The 19,165-nt window shown below is 36.9% G+C and overlaps 1 protein-coding gene across 2 annotated transcripts in view; it reads left to right on the forward strand.

The window, feature by feature from the left end:
• The window catches only part of ADGRG6 (adhesion G protein-coupled receptor G6), a 136,439-nt gene that overhangs the window by 50,597 nt on the left and 66,677 nt on the right, over positions 1–19,165 (forward strand). For both annotated transcript variants that reach the window (XM_081295583.1, XM_081295584.1), the window contains exons 3-4: positions 14,714–15,055; positions 17,869–18,492. In XM_081295583.1, the coding sequence (XP_081151709.1) occupies positions 14,714–15,055; positions 17,869–18,492 (966 nt within the window). The remainder of the gene's footprint in view (positions 1–14,713; positions 15,056–17,868; positions 18,493–19,165) is intronic.

Consider the following 19,165-nt stretch of genomic DNA (forward strand, 5'->3'; position numbering starts at 1 on the left):
GTACCTCGAGATGTTCAAGTCTCATCTCATCAACCCTCCCCACCCTCAAAGAACCCCAAGCCTTTCCCTGTGTGGGATGAGGAAATCAGTAACTCATTGTACTGGTATCACACAATGCCATCTTGTGAACCCAAGACAAGTGGGTCATCTTAGAGACATCCACTACTGTTTTTTTTTCTTTTCTCTCTACTTCCATTTTTATTGGATAAAACCCAAAGATCAAAGAGGAAGCACAGCGTCCCCACCCAAGCTCCATATAAAAATATGTTTTATTTTACTTCTCTATATTCCTTACCACCAACTACCAAAGAGGTCAAGAGGAAAATGTGATATTTTAATGCATCATAATTCTATTCTAACTGTATATAACAAGATGCACTCATCTTCTAATGATTTCATCCTGATTTATATCAAACATTCTTAGTGTATAATGTCTACCACCAGCCTACCCCTAAAATCCTGGATCAAGTCAATTGAGCCTTGGCATTATCTTTGTGCTTGCCCCCACCCCAATTCCCCAAAGGCAGCAAAAATATCAGCACATTAATTACCGATGTCATACCAAGTAGGGTAGAGTTTAATATACTTTTTTCCATTAAAATCTCATTAAAATTAAAATTTGCCTTTACTAATGGTTCTGTGGAGGAAAAAAGTTTAGCTTAGGAGATGCTCTCATGGAAGTTATTACTTTTTTATATTTCTGAAAAGAGTGTGCTCCATGAGAAGGGTGCACATCTTTTTACGTAGCTTCTACATCACTACAAGCCATGTTTTTTAAAAAAATCACACTGGGAATTAAAAGCCTGTACCTAAAAATGACATCATGAAGCATTCTGGGGGGCAGAAGTAGATAGGATATAGTGCTGCCTTTGTCTTTGGCTTCAGCAGCCAAAATCTAATTGTTGAATAATGTGCTTTAGAAGACAGTGGTGTCTTTCACTGAAATAATGTGCAAGAAGTTCCAGCCAGGCAATGTGCTCTTTCCAGTCAAATATAGGGAGACTTTACATGCTGGGAGCTGCTGTGAAGATGGTGGGGTAGGAGTAACGGAGAAGCCAGCTCAAATAGAAACTTGGACTTGTGTTCAGAATGGCTTATATGAACTATAGGTGTTTAGTTTTCAGCTCTCCTCTGAGCAAATGTTTAAACAGAAATGACAAGGTCTATCAGATTTTGCTCTTCGAATATTTTGTGAAGAGGGATTTTTCTCTTTGAATGGTTAACCAAATATGAGCCTCAGTTAGTAACATTACACATTAACTCTTCTATAAAATCACTTGCAACATTCTTCTTTAACTTTTTGTCCAAGGGCTTTGGCCTGAATTTTAAATTCAGTGTGAAACATACTTCTTTTTATATTTGTTATGAAAAAAATAGTGGCCAAGGAACTTCATCTGCATTGTTTGCTTTTGAATCATGACTTAGTTTAGTAGAAAAAGAAATTTGTAAAACAGCATAAAATTAAATCCATAAAAGGGATCTACTTGAGAAAAAAAATACTTTTGAGAATTAAAAACTATTCCTTTTAGGTTAAATCACACACATCAACTATTGTATCAGCCTATGTTAAGTTTTATTAAAATTTCAGTTAATTTTTGAGGCCTGTTTTGCATAAAAAATCTAGCAGTTCTTCCACATAGAAACTACACCATGTCAGTTGGATGATTCTTTATAAAAATGCCTGAAGTATCGCTCATCCTAAAAACTTAAACTCAGTTGATTTTATCAAAGGGAGAAGAAAATAATTTTTATTTCCTTGGGTAGAGGAGCAACTCAAATTATGTTTGAAAATAATCTTCAAAAATATGTTATCTCAACATCTTCTATTTGTTTTCATTCACTAGTAAAGAATCCCAAAACTATGGTTTCTCCTCTTTACTTATTGAGAGTTGATGACAAATGGTTTTCTCATCTTAGCCCCTTCCCTATGAGAACAATATAGGTGTCTGAAGCTCTGTCTTCACATTGCAATCTCAAATTGCCATCGTTTGAAATTTCCCTTTCAATTTTCCCATAATATGAACCTCCCTATATAATTTTAATAAACACTCAGGATAATTCTGCCTTGTCATCAGTGTTATTATGGATGATGGGAAAATAACTGTGTTAGCTGTGTTATAGTTTACAGTGACTCAGAATAATATTATATGTGTTATTTCAAAATAACTTGAGAGATGATGCCTTGTAGAATTTCCCTACCATGTTCTAAATGAAATGGGATCACAAAAGGAATGTATACATTAAAGTAATCCTTCCCTCTCTCCCAGACAACACCACCAACCTGAATGGTAATCAAGAGTCTAGAAGTGATTTTGCAGGAGGTTTGAGTGATCATTCTGCTCCTCTGGTAGACAGTGAAACAGATGTATGCAGCTGAACCCTCCTACACTCTGGCAACTCTGAGTTGTGCCACAGTCCAAACCTCTCGGACACTGACAAGCTTCTGTTTTTAGGTCTGGGCCTCCTATTGGAAACATGCTCCACTGTTTGCTCAGTAGACCACCCAGCCCGCCCACGTTTGGTGGTTTGGCTTTCGCTGGCTTGCCTGCAGGTGTGACCTTACTCACCCACCTAGAGCAAGTCACTCTACCATTTTTCTGAAGTTTAAAAATATGACTGGCTGAAAGAAGACAGTAAGCAAGTAGATTTTTATACTCTCCTGGAAACTTATAATTAAAGTTTGGTGACCTTCATGAACTTTTTCAAGTGTGTTTTTGCTGCACACTTGTGATTGATGTGGAGGATCCCTGGGGCATAGGAAAAGCATTTGAAATACAGGGAAGTTGCGTAGGTTGTCCCCCAGTACACATTCAGCAAGGGGCTATGCTGGGTTAGCATCTACATCACCTTATCCCCAGCCCAGTGGAACCTCAAATTAGATAAATAGTGTAGTGATGGAGAGGCAAACCCAAATTCAGCCTTGCTTTTTATAAGGTAATAAACTGTTTCACTTCGTAAAGTAAGCTGGTAGGCATCAGGAGCACACTAATGCAGCTATATTAAGTAGAAAGGAGGTGATTTTTTTCCTGATGAAACCACACTCTAAATCTTCACAATCTGTCACAGCTTGCTCTATAATTCTAAGCCAGCAATATTCAAAATAGCAAAATAAGTACTGTTAGCAAGATGTGGAAATTTTCTGGAGCAGTAGGAATGTACCCCAGAAGCCAGGATGTTTGCTGACCATTAGCTCTACTTGCATTCAACCTGTATTGGCTGTCCCTTAGGGACGCGGACTTATGGCTTCAAAATGGACAAACGAACACAAACAAGCTGAGCTTCATAAACACCAAAAAGACCCTCTTGCCTCATGACCTTGTGAACTATACATCAGGACACTCTTTTCCTTAGGGAAGCATCAGATATCTTTGTAACTCTTCTGGAAGCTTCTTTCTAGTAGGAATAACTGAAGCTATTGTGTTTGAGAACTTGAGTCCATCACTCATAAAAGAGATTAAGAACCCAAAGAGACTCCCTCAACCCTCACCCCCAGATCTGGTCTCAATGGCTAGTGACCAGCACAAGGTCACCTGGATTGGTTAATGGAAGAGCCATGACCAAAAGTCAGTGTGCACCAACTTAATATGGCCAGACACTCACATGAACATGGATTGATTTAAGAGGAAGGCGACTTGGTCTTCTTTCTCTCATCTGACACGATGTAATCACTCCAAAATGCAGCTTGTTGTAATTATTTTACCATTACTAATTCTCTACCTTTCCACATACTGAGTTTCACACGATAGTGTTTTATGGGTTTATATGGCTATATTCAAATTCTAAAGAAAGTACCTTGTAAGGGATAATTTTTGATCTGGAAAGGATCTCAAGAGTTTTTTCAGCTTCATGAACATATTGTTCTTCACATGATGTTTTTTTCCCCCTCAATAATAAAATATATATCTTATCAGCTAGATCTGGTGATTTTGTTAGAGTAGAAGAACACTTTTTAAAGTTCAGTTTCAGAGTTTAATATTTTTTTCAGTGGAAAAAAAATTAAGTGAACCTATTTTTCTTCCCCATACATGCCCTTTATATATTATACTTGAGATTTGTGTGAAAAGTAACTTTTTTCCCCCAGTAATCTCTGAAACTGAACTTTAAAAAGTGTTCTTTTATCCAGGCATGGTGGCAGTGTCTGTAATCCCAGTAGCTCGGGAGGCTGAAGGAGGAGGAAAATACTTTATACAAAACCAAAGATATGAAAATTGTGCTCTATATGTGTAATAAGAATTATAATGCATTCCGCTGTCATGTATAAATAAAAAATTTTAAAAAGTTAACATGATAAAAATTTTGAAAAGTAATTAATCCCAGTGATAAATTCAGGCAGTTAGGTGGATAATATATTTAAACAAGGTCCTCAGGTACAAAAGGAAAATTTTCACTGAAAAAAGAAACACTTTTAGTTAAAAAAATATGTATTATGGAATTTTTACATCAACTCTTCCTAATTAGTAAGATGTTTATATTAAAAGTACTCCTTAAAGAGGAACAATCATGCCAGTTGCATCTATAATTTGCTTTGCTCCAAACCTTGACTATTTAAACTGTTTCCATTTATGTGCACAAACCTGAGTGACTTTTTTTATGCCCTCAAATTAAAGGCTCATTTGGAAAATTTGAGCTAACATGCACACTTATCCTGCTACTACCATTTTCTTCCAATATATTCTCCCAACTTATTGGGAAGGTAATTTTGTAAACCAAAAATTTGCTCTACCTATTAATTTCAGGCTCTTCACCTGTACCACATTACATGGAATAAATAGGAAGCAATAACCTTCACTGACTCTTAAAATTTGTTTTACTCCTACCTCCTCTTCTGACCACCCTCTGGTAACCATATGTAAAGACATCTAAGAGGAAACTGAATATGAATGGAAGTAAGGACTCAGAAAATCAAATAAATGAACAAAAAATATATCTAACAAAATGTACTATTAAATAATAAACAAAACAACACTCAAAGTAATATTATTTGAACATCTTATGAGGAACCAAATAGAGCCCTCGTATGGATATTTCATTAGCTAAACTCATGTGCTCAAGAAGTTAGTAACGTTATATCAAAGAAGACATTTGGTATTTGTTTTTTAGGGATTGGCTAGCTTCACTAAGCATAATCTGCTCTAGTGCCATCCATTTCCCTGCAAATTCCGTGATTTTGTCATTTTTTAGTGCTGCGTAATACTCCATGGTGTATAAATGCCACATTTTTTTTATCCATTCATCTATTGAAGGGCATCTGGGTTGATTCCACAGTCTAGCAATTGTGAATTGTGCTGCTATGAACATCGATGTGGCAGTATCCCTGTAGTGTGCTCTTTTAAGGTTTTCAGGAAATAGTCCGAGAAGGGCAATAGCTGGGTCAAATGGTGGTTTGATATAATGAGAGCAACTAAGAACAGAACAGGGAGGAAGAGCAGGAAGAAAAGTTTAACATTAAACAGAGACATGAGGCGGGAGGGAAAGGGAGAAAAAAAAGGAAATCACATGGAAATGGAGGGAGACCCTCATTGTTATACAAAATTATATATAAGAGGTTATGAGGGGAGTGGGATAACAAACATGGAGGGAAATGAATTACAGTAGATGGGGTAGAGAGAGAAGATGGGAGGGGAGGGGAAGGGGGATAGTAGAGGATAGGAAAGGTAGCAGAATACAACAGTCACTAATATGGCAGTATGTAAAAATGTGATGTGTAACCGATGTGATTCTGCAATCTGTATTTGGGGTAAAAATGGGAGTTCATAACCCACTTGATTCTAATGTATGAAATATGATTTGTCAAGAGCTTTGTAATGTTGTGAACATCCAATAAATAAATAAAATAAAATAAAATAAACTTAAAAAAAAAAGAAGTTAGTAACGTGCTGTTTAACCAATAATGACATCATTGCTTTCCTGGATGTTAGCTTTTATGAGATGAAGACATTCTCTGCATATAATGGTGCTATTTAGCAATGTTTTTCTGAGTAATGCCAACATAGACCAGTTTTACCCTGCCTAGATACTCTATATGGAAAGATTCTCTCTGACATCCAGTGATGTTTAATGTTAGGTGTGGTTTTTTTTTTCTATAGTGTTGTCAATTTTTCTTTAATGGTAATAAAAATCACTAGATGAAAATAGGACAGATCTTTGATGAGCAGAATAGTCACTTGGCTGCCCATCATCATTTTGGCTTTGCTTCAGTGAGTCCAGTCTTTGTGGAATTAGCTTGACTGCCCCATGACTGCTCTTCTCTTTCTACAGACAAACTGTCTGATGGATTGCTGTCTTTTGTCTTTATTCTTGTTCTGTGGACTCATCAGAGTTAGGCTCTAGTGATTCTGATGAGGATCTTTGGTCACTGTTAGTTTGTGTGGTTGATGTGTAAAAGAATGAGGTCTATTGAAAATGATTACTCTGAGCACAAATTTGATTTTTACCTTCCCATTACTAAAATCTCTTTGTTTACCTAGTGCTCTTATTATAATTTTTCTCTCTTTTTAAATATTGCTTGAAGAATTCTGCAAAATTCTAATCTCTGCCTACTTTGTGAACTTTATCTTTTATTTCTATTTTGTACACTATACTTCTGCTGAAATAAAGTCATATTATTTGAGTAATCCATGTTCTTTCTCATCTGCAGGCCTTCTTCCCTGCTGACCCCACTACCCGAAACACTCTTTTCCTCCTCTGCCTTCTTTCTCCATTTGGCCTAATTCCTAACTGCATATTTAGACCTCAGTTTCTTTCTCATCTCTTAGACGTGGTACCTCTTCTAAATTTAAATGTAGGCTGTAGCACTCAGTTACATGTTCTATCAGAGCAGTGATAACATTGTATTATCACCATCTTTCTGCATTTCTAATAATCTCTAAATTCCTGAAAATCAGGGCTGGTATCTTGTGCATGGTTGTATTCTCAGAACTTGGCACTGTGCCAGGCACATAGGATGCTTAAGAAGTGTTCATTGAGTGAATAGATGTAAGGGAGATGGTAAGAGATGAGTTAATAAGTGTGAATGAGGCAAAATTCAGGTCCTGTGTATGTCTTTCAAAAGGTCTTGTCTTCTTGGATTTCAGAGAGATTGGAGTTAGAAAGACTATACTTTCATACTTGCATTTTCATTTTGATAGCTATTTTTGGTAGATTTGTGGAGGATGAGTTGCACGTAACAGGGTTATTGAAAAGGAAGTTAGTTACTAAGCTTTATCCTAAAAAGGAAAGGTAAGAACCTCAAACTGCATGTCCATGGGGAGTAGATGAGTGGACACATTTAATAACTATGAACAAAATAAGTAATAAACTGTTAGAAATGGTGTGGGAGAAGGAATATTCAGAGTTCTGGCTTGAATGATTCTTGTGTACTGCACTTGTAAAGAGGACCAAAGCAAATTACTTGAGGAAAGGTGCTTGGATTGTTGCTTCTGTGGGTTATATGAGTGAAGACATCTTGCAAACATTTGCAAGCAAATGTAATGTAACACGGGAATACTTTCAGCATTTGGATATAATGAAGGCCTTTGTTCAGATGGGATCACCCAGAGAGAATGAGTAGAGAGAGAAAGGGAAGAGCTTAAAAGAGAGGAGAGCTCCTTGGGGTGTTGGCTTACAGCACACTTGATTGCAAGGAACACAAATACACTAAGACTGGACCAAGCCAAGTAGTGGCAGTAGATATAACAAGAGTTCTTTCCCCAGCATCCATGGAATAGCTACAAAGAGCAGCTCTTCCCTTTGGTAGCAGGGCATGGAATGTCTGGAACAAAACTGTGCTTCTCAGAGCTCTTGTTTGCTTCATCTTTGTGTTCTCTTCATTCTCTTTTCCCTTTTCTTTGCCAGCCTATCAGCTTCTTTGTTTGCAAGTGAACAAGGCACAGAATGATGCTACTTTATCATTCTCCCAGGAAGTTATCTGCCTCTCTATCTCCATATTCTCAGAGAGATGAATTTGACCGATTAGGAAAGCTCATTATTTGGTCCCTTAATGTCAAGGGTCCACCCTTTGGGTCAAATAGTACAAATATGATAGCAAGTGCTGTGGGAGTGAACAGATCCTCATGGGAGAAGCTATATGCATGGAAATTATGTACAGCTTTTGTGGCATGTTAGTATTTAAGGGAACTCCTTGGAACCACTTGAAAATCTTCAGCTACAGATTGTGTTCAATAGGTCTGTGTGATTCGATATGTCTAACAACCTCTCAGTTGATGCTGCTTGTCTGAGGACCATGCTTCAAATACCAGGGATTAAAAGGTCAAGCAGAGAAGAGGAAATGCTCAAAAAAGAACAGGAACATGTAGGAACCTGAGTGAAGAGACTCTCCAAAAGCAGAATGTGTTCAGAGGCATCAAATGTTGCAGAGAGTGTAATAAAAGTGGAAGCCTCTTTAATAAAGAATAATCTGTATGATTTTATGAATTCTTTTCAATGATGCTCAGAAGCTGATGAATCAGAGTAAAAAGATCCAAAACTGGATTAATCCAGAGTTGGTATTTACAGGGCAGGTATGTGGAAGGGATAATGGGACTGAAAAGAATATATTAACCATAAATATATTAAGTGATAGACCATACAGTTTAGGTTGTTTCAAATTATTGCCTTTAGATTTTTTTTTAAGGAATAGGGAAGCCCTAACCACTGCTTAGGAGGCAACAGTTTCCCATGAAAATGTGTATGGGTGTGTGTGGGTGTGCATGTTCTTGTGTGTCTAATCCACTCACAAGGGATATACAGCATGTCTACATGACAGGTTGACTCTAAAGGGATTTATAGCAGTTAACATGTTTGGATTTTCAGAAAGTATTACCTTTTGCAATTAAATATGTTTGTTCTCTTGGGATGGGGCTATAGCTCAGTGACAGCTCTTGCCTAGCATGTATGAGGTCCTAGGTTTGATTCTTAGCTCCACATTTAAAAAAAAAAGAAACAAATAGAATAAAGGCATGCCGTCCATCTACAATTATAATTTTTTTAAAAAAGTATGGGTGTTCTCATGCCAAGGGGATTATGCAAAGAGTGGGCTCAAGATTTAAACATTAATATTACACCAGACACAGGTGTTTTTCAGGGTGTGGTACATGTGAATATCTTTGGAGAGTCAAAGAAAATTGTCAGGCTGAACACTCAGTCCCATATGGAAGAACTTTCATTTCCACCTCATGTTAGTTTTCTAGCTGTGTCAAACCTAATCAAACTGATCTAAGTAAAATGGTGCCCTTTTGAACCCATGCTTAAGTCATTGCGGTAGCTTCCTATTCACAGTGCTTCCAAAGAACATTCTGAGGTTGAACCATCACAGAAGGAAATGAAACAATTATCTGGTTAACTCTGGGGAAACCAGTGTTTTAGGAGGAGTTTAGGAGTGTGGGAGAGAACTGATATCCTCGCATGGCTACTGGAAGTTCCTGTAGGAAATTGGAATGACCCGGGTAACCCTGGCTGAAGAGTCCCCTCCCAGTGTGGAAATGGCTATCTCTGAATTCTGAGTCTGGGGAGGAGTGGTGAGGGAGGGTGAGGATGCTTGCCAAGTCTGTCACATTAACAGAACCACAGATGTCACAGCCAGATTGCCTTCAGATTCTTTGCCATCTTGAAAAGTCTGCATCGTGGTCTGAAATCTCTTTAGCTTAAATACTTGCTGTGATGAAGTTATCCAGTTTTGTGCATCATCAGTCGAAAATGTTATTTACATTTCATGTGCATCTAAAATGCTGTTCACATTTTACATTTCAACAATATTACATCTTGACTTGGTCTGGAGAAATGGGGTGTCTCTCCTGGGCCTTTAATGATTAGAGCTGATCCTAGATTCTCAGCGGCTGACTCTTAAATTTAAACTTTAGAAACCATGAAGGCTACTAAATATTTTAAACTTTTTAAAGCAAAAAAATGAGCTTTTCATTCATTAGAATTTACTACATTCACATGGATAATTAAAATTATTTAAAATAGATGTAAATTGAAAAGATGACTTAAGCTAAGTTTTCATGGAGATCATTTTCACTTGTCAACTTTTCCAGCAAATTAATTAGCTACCCTCCTACTCACATCCAAATAAAGAAAAAGATGTAATTTAAATGTATTCATTTTGTTCATCATTTAACTCAGTGCAGGGGAAAAAACAAAACAAAACAAAAAAGCAGTTATTCAGTGCCAGGCAGAGAGATCAGTGTTGAAAGCAGCTAAAATAGGTCTCTAATTTGATTTATCTCTTGGGATCTGAAATTCCTATTTTAGAGAGATTCCTGTTTATAAAAATTCCTATTAAAAAAAACATGGTATTTGCATTTTATGAGAAGTCTGACTGCTAGAGTGGAGTAAGGATCCAAATCTCTGAGATTAAAAATCCCCATAAAATGCTGGTTATTAAATCTCAATGTTGTTGAGTTAGTAGGCTTGGGTATGATTGGAAGGTTTCCCATGTAGATTTGAGTTTCACTGAAGAACAAACTTCTGTGAAAATGTGGAAAGTACATGATGGCTGGACACGTGTACGCACAGGCAGAGGGTGGCATTTGGTTGGTTGTATGTTTAGATTGCCTGAAAACTTTGTGTTACAGATTGGAGATGAGGACACATTACTCTCTCTTGTCCTTGAGAACATGATGAGGCAGATGCTTTGAGTTAGGTGGCTTTTAGAAGATATGTTAACCCTGGTTTCAGCAAGGCCTTACTCAGTGGCTACTTCAGTAGCTTCCTTTTCAGCAGTTCTGCCCTGCAAGAGAACAGATTATTCATTAACGGGCTGTCTCAGAGTGTAGGAATCAGTTAAAAAAATGATGTTAGATTTTTCTAAACAGATCCAAAGCCCTATATTTCAGACTTTCTAATATTCTTTACTAAGTTATTTCCAAATTAGTTATTTTAAAACATAAATTTTAAGCTGATGAAATAGACTCTTAAAAATGTTGTCTAAAAAAGTACCCAAGTTCATTATTTTGCTCTGAATCACTTGTTTAATTGTGGTATTTTTTTCTCCCCTAAAAGACTTTAGACTTAGATTCAGAAGAGTTGCTTTAGATCTTGGTTGTGCTATCAATCAGATGTGTAACTTTGAGCAAGTTATAGAACCTAGTCTTATTTATTTCCTCAAAGGATGGGGTAGTCATAATACCAGGGTTAATGTGATATTAAATGAAATAATATATATATGAAAGTTCTTTACTTTGATGTGATCCATAAATATAATGAACATGATGATAATAAACTAGTTTAATTGGCATTTCATCCAGTTAAGATAATTACTATTTAGTAGCACTATCTCTAGATGTTGTCTAGCCACTATGGATAAGACTTATGTAAGAGAATATTTTGAAATGTTTTTTAATGTGTTTTATGGATGTCTTATCTCTCTGTATTTTATTCAGTGAATTCCTTAGAGAAAAAGAATCTACTGAGGTGGGCTGCTGTTCTACTTCTCTTACATTGTGGATGCACAGATTTGGTGTTATACTAACGACTCATGATCAGCCAATGCTTACATAGGGCTAAAGACATGCCACATACAACCTTCAGGACTATTTAATATTAAACCAAGTGATCTTCCCAGTAACCCCAGAAAGTGGGTACTATTGTTAACCCTTGTGTAGAGGTGGAGAAACAGGACCAGAGAAATAAACTTAATGTTTAGGATTGCATAGTCAGTGTTACCAGTCAAATTTAATTTCCTTTACCCTCTATTCACTTTTATGAGTGATTATGCAAAACTAATATATCAGGATAAAGTAAGTTCTGAATATTGCTTGGAGATGAGCAATAAGACATGACATCTCATCTTGGAAAAATTATAGTGCCTGTCTGAATGTTGGGATGACACAGAGCTTGTTTCTTATTTTCCTTAAGTTTTTTTCATTTTAAATCTCCAGTGCCTATTACTGGATAAATTTATTGTATATAAATCATTGACTAGGGATGTTTCTCTCTCCTGAGTCCAAGGTATAATAATGGGTTGCTAAACTTGTCAGATAGTCCAACTCTTCTCAATCCTGTGCTATGTATGAAATCATCTGAAGAAAGGTCCAGAAGCCCCATCCAAAGAGACGTTCCAGATTTTATGCACTATTCAGCCTTTTTACAGGCTTAGAATTTATTTGACCTGGTTTCAAATGCTGCACATAGTCATTCTTTAATGTAGGCATGTTTTCATTCATTTAAGCTACTATCTTATTTGTTTATAAATTTAATAGATTTTACTGAGGTTCTCTCATGTTCCTTGGCTACTGTGGGGTGTTGGGAATAGGGTAGTGAATGTAACAGGTTTGTCCCTTTATTGAGCTAATGGGAGAAGACAGACAGTAAGCAAACAATCTCACAAATAGAAGTAACACAGCTGCTCTGAAGAGTACTGTAATGGTGTGGAACATGGTGCTCCAGGGATAGATAAGAGAAGGTGATGATCATAATTTGTTTTCTCTTTTCTGTCTTTGGCCCAGTATAAGATATCTGAGCCTTAGGAGGAACAGTGGGAGGGCAAGTTAGAGCGGGTGGGGAGCCAAGGTGGCAAGACAAAGAAGAGGTGAATCCAATGGCCACAGAGAGAAGAAAGAAAAACTAACCTCAGCAGCCTACCAGCTCTCAGTCCTTGAGAATATCAGAAGCATCAGAAATACTTGTCATAACTGCCATTTTGAAGAAAAGCTGCTATGTAGGCATTCTACTCAATTTAGTTAAAGGAAGAAAACAATATATTTAAAGCCTTTTCTGTTAACATGGTTAAAGGGTTTTACTTTTGAGAGGTTGTCTTTCATGTTTTTTAAAATTTTTTAAATTCTTATTTTTTAGTTGTAACTGGACACAATATCTTTATTTTATTTATTTATTTTTATGTGGTGCTGAGGATCGAACCCAGGGCCTCGCACGTGCTAGGCAAGCGCTCTACCACTGAGCCACAACCCCAGCCCCATCTGGCAGTTTTAATGCAGCTTATTTATCTGGACTATTGTTTGGACAAAGTTGCTGCCTTCATCTATGCAAACATTTTTAAACAGCATGAATATTAATGCAGAAGCATCTCTGGATGGGAAGACGGCTGACCTTGATTTTTGGTTCCAGCTGCTGCCCAGGCCATGGGTAAATAATTGAGAAGATCCTCGATGTTCTTGTTAGTGAAAATGCTATCATAATGTTTCCCTTCTGTCTCATAAGTTTCTTTTATATAAATATATATTCATTTGATTAATATTCATTTCAAGTTTACCCTGTTGTTGTTTTAGTTAGCGTTTTCATCACTGTGACCAAAAGACTTGACAACAATTTTTGAGGAGGAAGAGTTTATTTGGGGCTCACGGTTTTAGAAGTCTCAGTCCATAGATGGCTGACTGTGTTCCTCAGGGCCCAGAGTGAGGCAGAACATCCTGGGGGAAGAAAGTCAGGAGGAAAGCAGCTCAGGACTTCACACCAGGAGGCAGAGAGAGTGAGACAGCTCTGCTCTCCAGGACAAATTACATACCCTAAGGCCACACCCCCAGGGACCCACCTCCTCCAGCTGTAGCCTACCTGCAGACTGTCACAATTCAGTTAATCCCTATCTGGGGATTAATGTCTTTATTAGGTTAAGGCTCTCATAACCCAGTCATTTCACCTCTAAATTTTCTTGCATTGTCTAACTCATGAGCTTTTGGGGAACACCTTATGTCTAAAGCATATCACCTGTGCACTGAGAACAAAGTGATGAGCAACAGAGATGTGGCCCTTGGCCTCATGGGACATGCAGTTCAGTGTGAGAGACCCAGCTCTCGTTTAGTGAGGCTTTAATTTTGAGGACCCTTAGCCTACAATGTTGTTCCCCTAGTGTGTTGATGACATGCTCCATCTCTTCATCTGGATCCCTGCACAAACATCACCTCTTTGGATAACCACCCAATGTGCCCAACCATTCTTGTCCCTCTCTATCCCTTGCTTTACTCCCCCCCTCTTTTTTATCATCATCTGTAATTATGTTTAATATTGGTTTAGGTCTGAGTCTGAAGTGTAAACCTGCACAGGGAGCGTCTTTCCCGCTAGTACGGTATGTTACTATTTAGAATAGTGCTTGGCACACACGGGCATTCAGTAAATATTTACTGAATGAATGAGTAAATGAGATGATCACTGAAGCATATAATTACCAACCATGATAAACAAACGGGATAAATGGAAGTACTTTCAGTACTATAAATATTCTACACACGCAAGGTGATAATGTTTATTTGAATTTGAGGAAAAGTACAATCTGCCTTAAGATAACCTGTTTAACTTTTGTGTTTTTAGCTTTCTCTTCAACCATTTATTTCCTAAGAGTTTCTCTTTTCTTTGTTTCCACGGTTTGTAATATTGAGCTCTCCCTTTATGGAATATACCTTCTCCCATCCAGTTCTATTACTACGTGGAGTTTCTTAACTTGGGTCAGTGAACCTTTGTGAAATCCACTAGTGACTCCCCAGGCTCTTTGTGATCGTGAAATGGGATGTGATGTATGGCAAGACCCGTGTGCATTATATATAACACCTAGAGTTTAAAAATTATTGCTCTAAATTTTTGTGTTTTTCTTTTCCTTTTTGTTGCACCCTTGGCATTTCTTTCTCTTCTTGAAATGGTTTCATGGTCCTTTTAATTTTCCCGACTGTATTTTGGTATTTTTAAATGTTTTCTGTTTGACTGTCCCTAGTGTGTGGCATGCTTGGTTTATTGTGCGCATCTGATCCCAGCCCTTCTCTCTGTCTCTCTTTTGTCTGGCCAACAGTGCGGGGATGTGCCAACTGCAGGGTCGTCCTATCCAGCCCTTCTGGGACCTTTACTTCTCCGTGCTACCCCAACGACTACCCTAACAGCCAGGCTTGCATGTGGACCCTGCGAGCCCCCACTGGCTACATCATTCAGATAACATTTAATGACTTTGACATTGAAGAAGCTCCCAATTGCATTTATGACTCATTATCCCTTGATAATGGAGAGAGCCAGACTAAATTTTGTGGAGCAACAGCCAAAGGACTATCATTTAACTCAAGTGCGAATGAGATGCATGTGTCCTTTTCAAGTGACTTTAGCATCCAGAAGAAAGGTTTCAATGCCAGCTACATCAGAGGTATGTAAACCAAAGGCGGCGCCAACCTTCTGTTTTCAGTTAACATGTGCTACAGTAAACACAAAGACCAGAAGACAGAGTTATGCTCTTTTATGTGAATGTGAATGATTAGGATTAGGACTTAAGGGCAAGAATCTGTTAATGTTCTCTAAGCATTTCTCATTAGCAAATTATGACTACCAGATCCCAAATCTGGTTACAGTAGAGCTTAATTCTTTTATAGTGTTTATATGTAGAGCATTTAAAAGCTGCTTGGAAGACAATGATGATACTCCACTGCTAATAATTAAAATCTGTAATTCTAACAACTCTCCACTGAAAATTTAAAGCATCCTTATTTAGAAATCATTTTATTTTGAGCAAGTTCAAGGCCAGCACCAGCAAATTAGTGAGGTCCTAAGCAACTTAGTGAGTCTCTACATCAAAATAAAAAAAGGGCTGGGGATGTAGTTCAGTAGTAAAGCAACCCTGGATTCAATCCCCAGTGCAAAAAAAAAAAAAAAAAAAAAAATATATATATATATATATATATATATATATATATATATATATATATATATATAGAGAGAGAGAGAGAGAGAGAGAGAGAGAGAGAGAGATGTTGTCCTTTGAAAAAACCACCCTAGGGGACAAATATAGAAAACACATGTAAATTTACAAAGAGCTATTAATAATTAAGGAAACAACTTAGCCTGAGGAAAGCCCCCTGAAAGTACTTAACTGAAAAAAATAAAACATTATTAGTAAATGTTTCCCAGATTCTAGCATCTCATAACATTAAAATAATCTTGTAATCTCTAAAACCAGGCTTTGCTTAAGGAAGCTTAAGCTTTAAGGCTATGCAATTTAGTTACATATTTTTGTTTTTGTTTTTCCCTCTTCTTATGAGCTTCCTAAGTAGATGTAATATATTTGAAAGAAAGGGAGAGAGGTAGGGGAGGACAGATAGATGGCAACCATGAGAATGGCTGGCCCTCATCATTACAAACTGTGTTTTGGTTGAGAAGTTATTTACTGTTTGTGATTGATATTAGAGAGGTGTGGTTAAGTAAAACACACTTGATTTAATTTTTCAAAACAAAGTTTTAAAAAATATGAAATATAGGACAATTGAAAATGAAAAAGACATGAATTAATATTCATTGTATACCCTCATCACACTCATAACCACTCATAAGGAATAGCCACAGCTGTTTCCTTCAAGCCTCTTTTAAAAAAATAAAATACATATAGAATACTAGATTCATATTGCATGACTATCCCTTCACATAAGCAGACCTTGAACTGCCTTATATTTAAAATGTAGACTAAATTTCACAGTTCTCTAAAATTCTACTGTGGATTTTTTACTAGAATATTTATATTAAATGATGTCTTATACAGCTCTTCTTGGTGTATATTAACATATGTTCATGTGCACTGCCATTCATATGAAACAGTTTTTAAATAGCATTTTTTAAATAACTTTATTTTATTTATTTTTGTATGTGGTGCTGAGGATCAAACCCAGTGCCTCACATGTGCCAGGCAAGTGCTCTACCCCTGAGCCACAACCCCAGCCCCTTAAATAGCATTGTTAAGGAAACATACTTATCCTTAAATCAACTTCTATTATATTAGCATAAGAATATGTTCATAGTGTTATTTAATAATTTCATATATATCACAGATATAGTAGGCCAATGAATGCATTTATTTCCATTTATTATACAAATAATAATAAGCACTTCCTCTTTATTGCTATGGGATGGTCTCCACTCTCTGCTTCAAGATATTAACTTATTTGGTTCAGATTGACCATATAGTTAATAGTACCACTGTTTATTTTACAGATGAGGAGACTAAGGTAGAGAGAGGCGAAGTAATCCAAGGTCATGGCTACTCTATAGAACAGCTGGGATATGAAGCTTCATTGTCTGTCCTTTAACCAGTACTCTTTAGTGCCCCTCAGAAATAGCTCGTATGCCCAGGTTTAAAAGGTCCACACCTTAAAATACCATTTATGTTGGATTTTGCCTTATAATCTTTCTTCTCAATAAAATTCTATTTACATTTGTTCCTAAAATAGCCTGTTGATGGGAAGAAAGAGAAGGATATGGAATATCTGAAGGGAAGAAGGAGGTCTGGAAATGTTCAGGAAGAGTGATGAAACATGGAACTATTGATTATGTTTAGAATACAGTTGAAAAATAACATTTTTTTTTGGTAGTGGAGATTGAACCCAGGGGCGCTTAGCCCTTTTTTATATTTTATTTAGAGACAGGGTCTTGCTGACTCGCTTAGAGTCTCACCTCACTAAGTTGCTGAGGATGGTTTTGAAATGGCCACCCTTCTGTCTCAGCCTCCTGACCTGCTGAGATGGTAGGCATGCGCCACCACACCCAGTTAAAATAATATAATTTTAAAAATCTTAATGTGTATACAAAGCCTTCTTGGAAACTAGTTCTTTCTTAATTGGGGAGTTATGTGAGTTTTTTGTTGTTGTTGTTGTTTTTAATTTTGAACTCAGAGATTAAAAAAATACTTACCAACTTAGCTTGCTATAACTTCAATTGAGTTTAAGCATTAGATTCAATCATGATTAGAGTTAAAATGGGTAGGATTTCTTATTGGTGTTATTATTGGTTTAAGACCAGTGGTAAGGGGTTGTTGATAGAGGAAGGGCAGAGAAAGAGGGGAGCAAGCAGGCAGAGGGTGGATAAAAGTCAATGAGTAGAAAGTGGTGGAGGACAGAAGAGGTCAGATGTTTGCATCTCTGTAGTCCTTGTTCTGCAGTTAACATGTCTTATCTCTGGTGCTGTGTTTTGTCCTAGTTGCTGTGTCCTTAAGGAATCAAAAAGTCATTTTACCCCAGTCAGTAGATGCTTACCAGGTATCGGTTGCAAAGAGTGTCTCCATTCCAGCGCTCAGTGCTTTCACGCTGTGCTTCGAAGCAGCCAAAGTTGGCAATGAAGACAGTGACTGGGTGGCGTTCTCTTACTCAGATGCATCCCTCGAACCCTTGCTCACTTTTGGAAAGGCCAATGGTGACTACTTCCTAAATATTTCTGGCTCAAAATGCTGGCTGAATAGCGCATTACCTGTGAAAGATAAAGAAGACATTTTCACTGAAAGCTTTGAGCAGCTCTGCATGGTCTGGAATAATTCTTTAGGCTCTGTCGGTGTCCATTTCAAAAGAATCTACGAAATGGTCCCGTGTGATTCTACCATTAGTAAAGTCATTCCTGGGAATGGGAAATTGTTGTTGGGCTCCAATAAAAATGAAATTGCCTCCCTAAAAGGGGATATTTATAACTTTCGGCTTTGGAATTTTACCATGAATTCGAAGATCCTCTCCAACCTCAGCTGCAATGTGAAAGGCAACGTGGTCGACTGGCAGAATGACTTTTGGAACATCCCAACCCTCGCTCTGAAAGCTGAAAGCAACCTAAGCTGTGGTAAGTCCGTGGCACAAAGAATTGATAGTTTTTGTTTTTTAGCACTGTTCTATGAAAATGTGTGTCAGTAAGAAATTGCACACACACATGCATAAAATCATCATTAAGGAGCTCTTTAAATTTTTAAAATGTTATCTACTCCATCATCACAACATAATCAAGAATTGTATTTGATTATAAGCCATGCTGACTCAATGAAAGCTTTTAGTCTTGCCATTCTTAAGATTTCCCTAGGTCATAGAATGTCACACAGTTTGTCACTATCAAAACAGTTATAATTATTGTGTCTCAAATAGAAATGTTAGCTCTTGGTTTGAAACAAAATAAATTAATAAATAAGTTATTATTCACGAAAGTGACCTACTAATAAGCTGATCTTTACCATCCTAGAATGAAATTATAATTGCATTGCCCAAATAAACAGCTACCACCTAAGAGAATATTATTTGCTCAGCTAGTACTAAACACTGAATTGTCCATTTTATGGAAAATCTTGATAATCAGAAATTATCAATTTTTTCTTTGAACTTTTATCTTCATTTGTTTGAAAATGAGCATGTTCAGTCATTTAAAATATTTTTCTCTCTGGTTCCCTTTTACGAAAATTTTAATGTGGTATTATTGGAAGTAGGTAAATGCAAAGTATTTAGAAAACTAATTCTAAAACATAGAC

This window comes from Spermophilus citellus (genome assembly GCF_964194105.1).
Source record: "Spermophilus citellus genome assembly, chromosome: 5".
In the NCBI taxonomy this organism is placed as follows: Eukaryota; Metazoa; Chordata; class Mammalia; order Rodentia; family Sciuridae; genus Spermophilus; species Spermophilus citellus.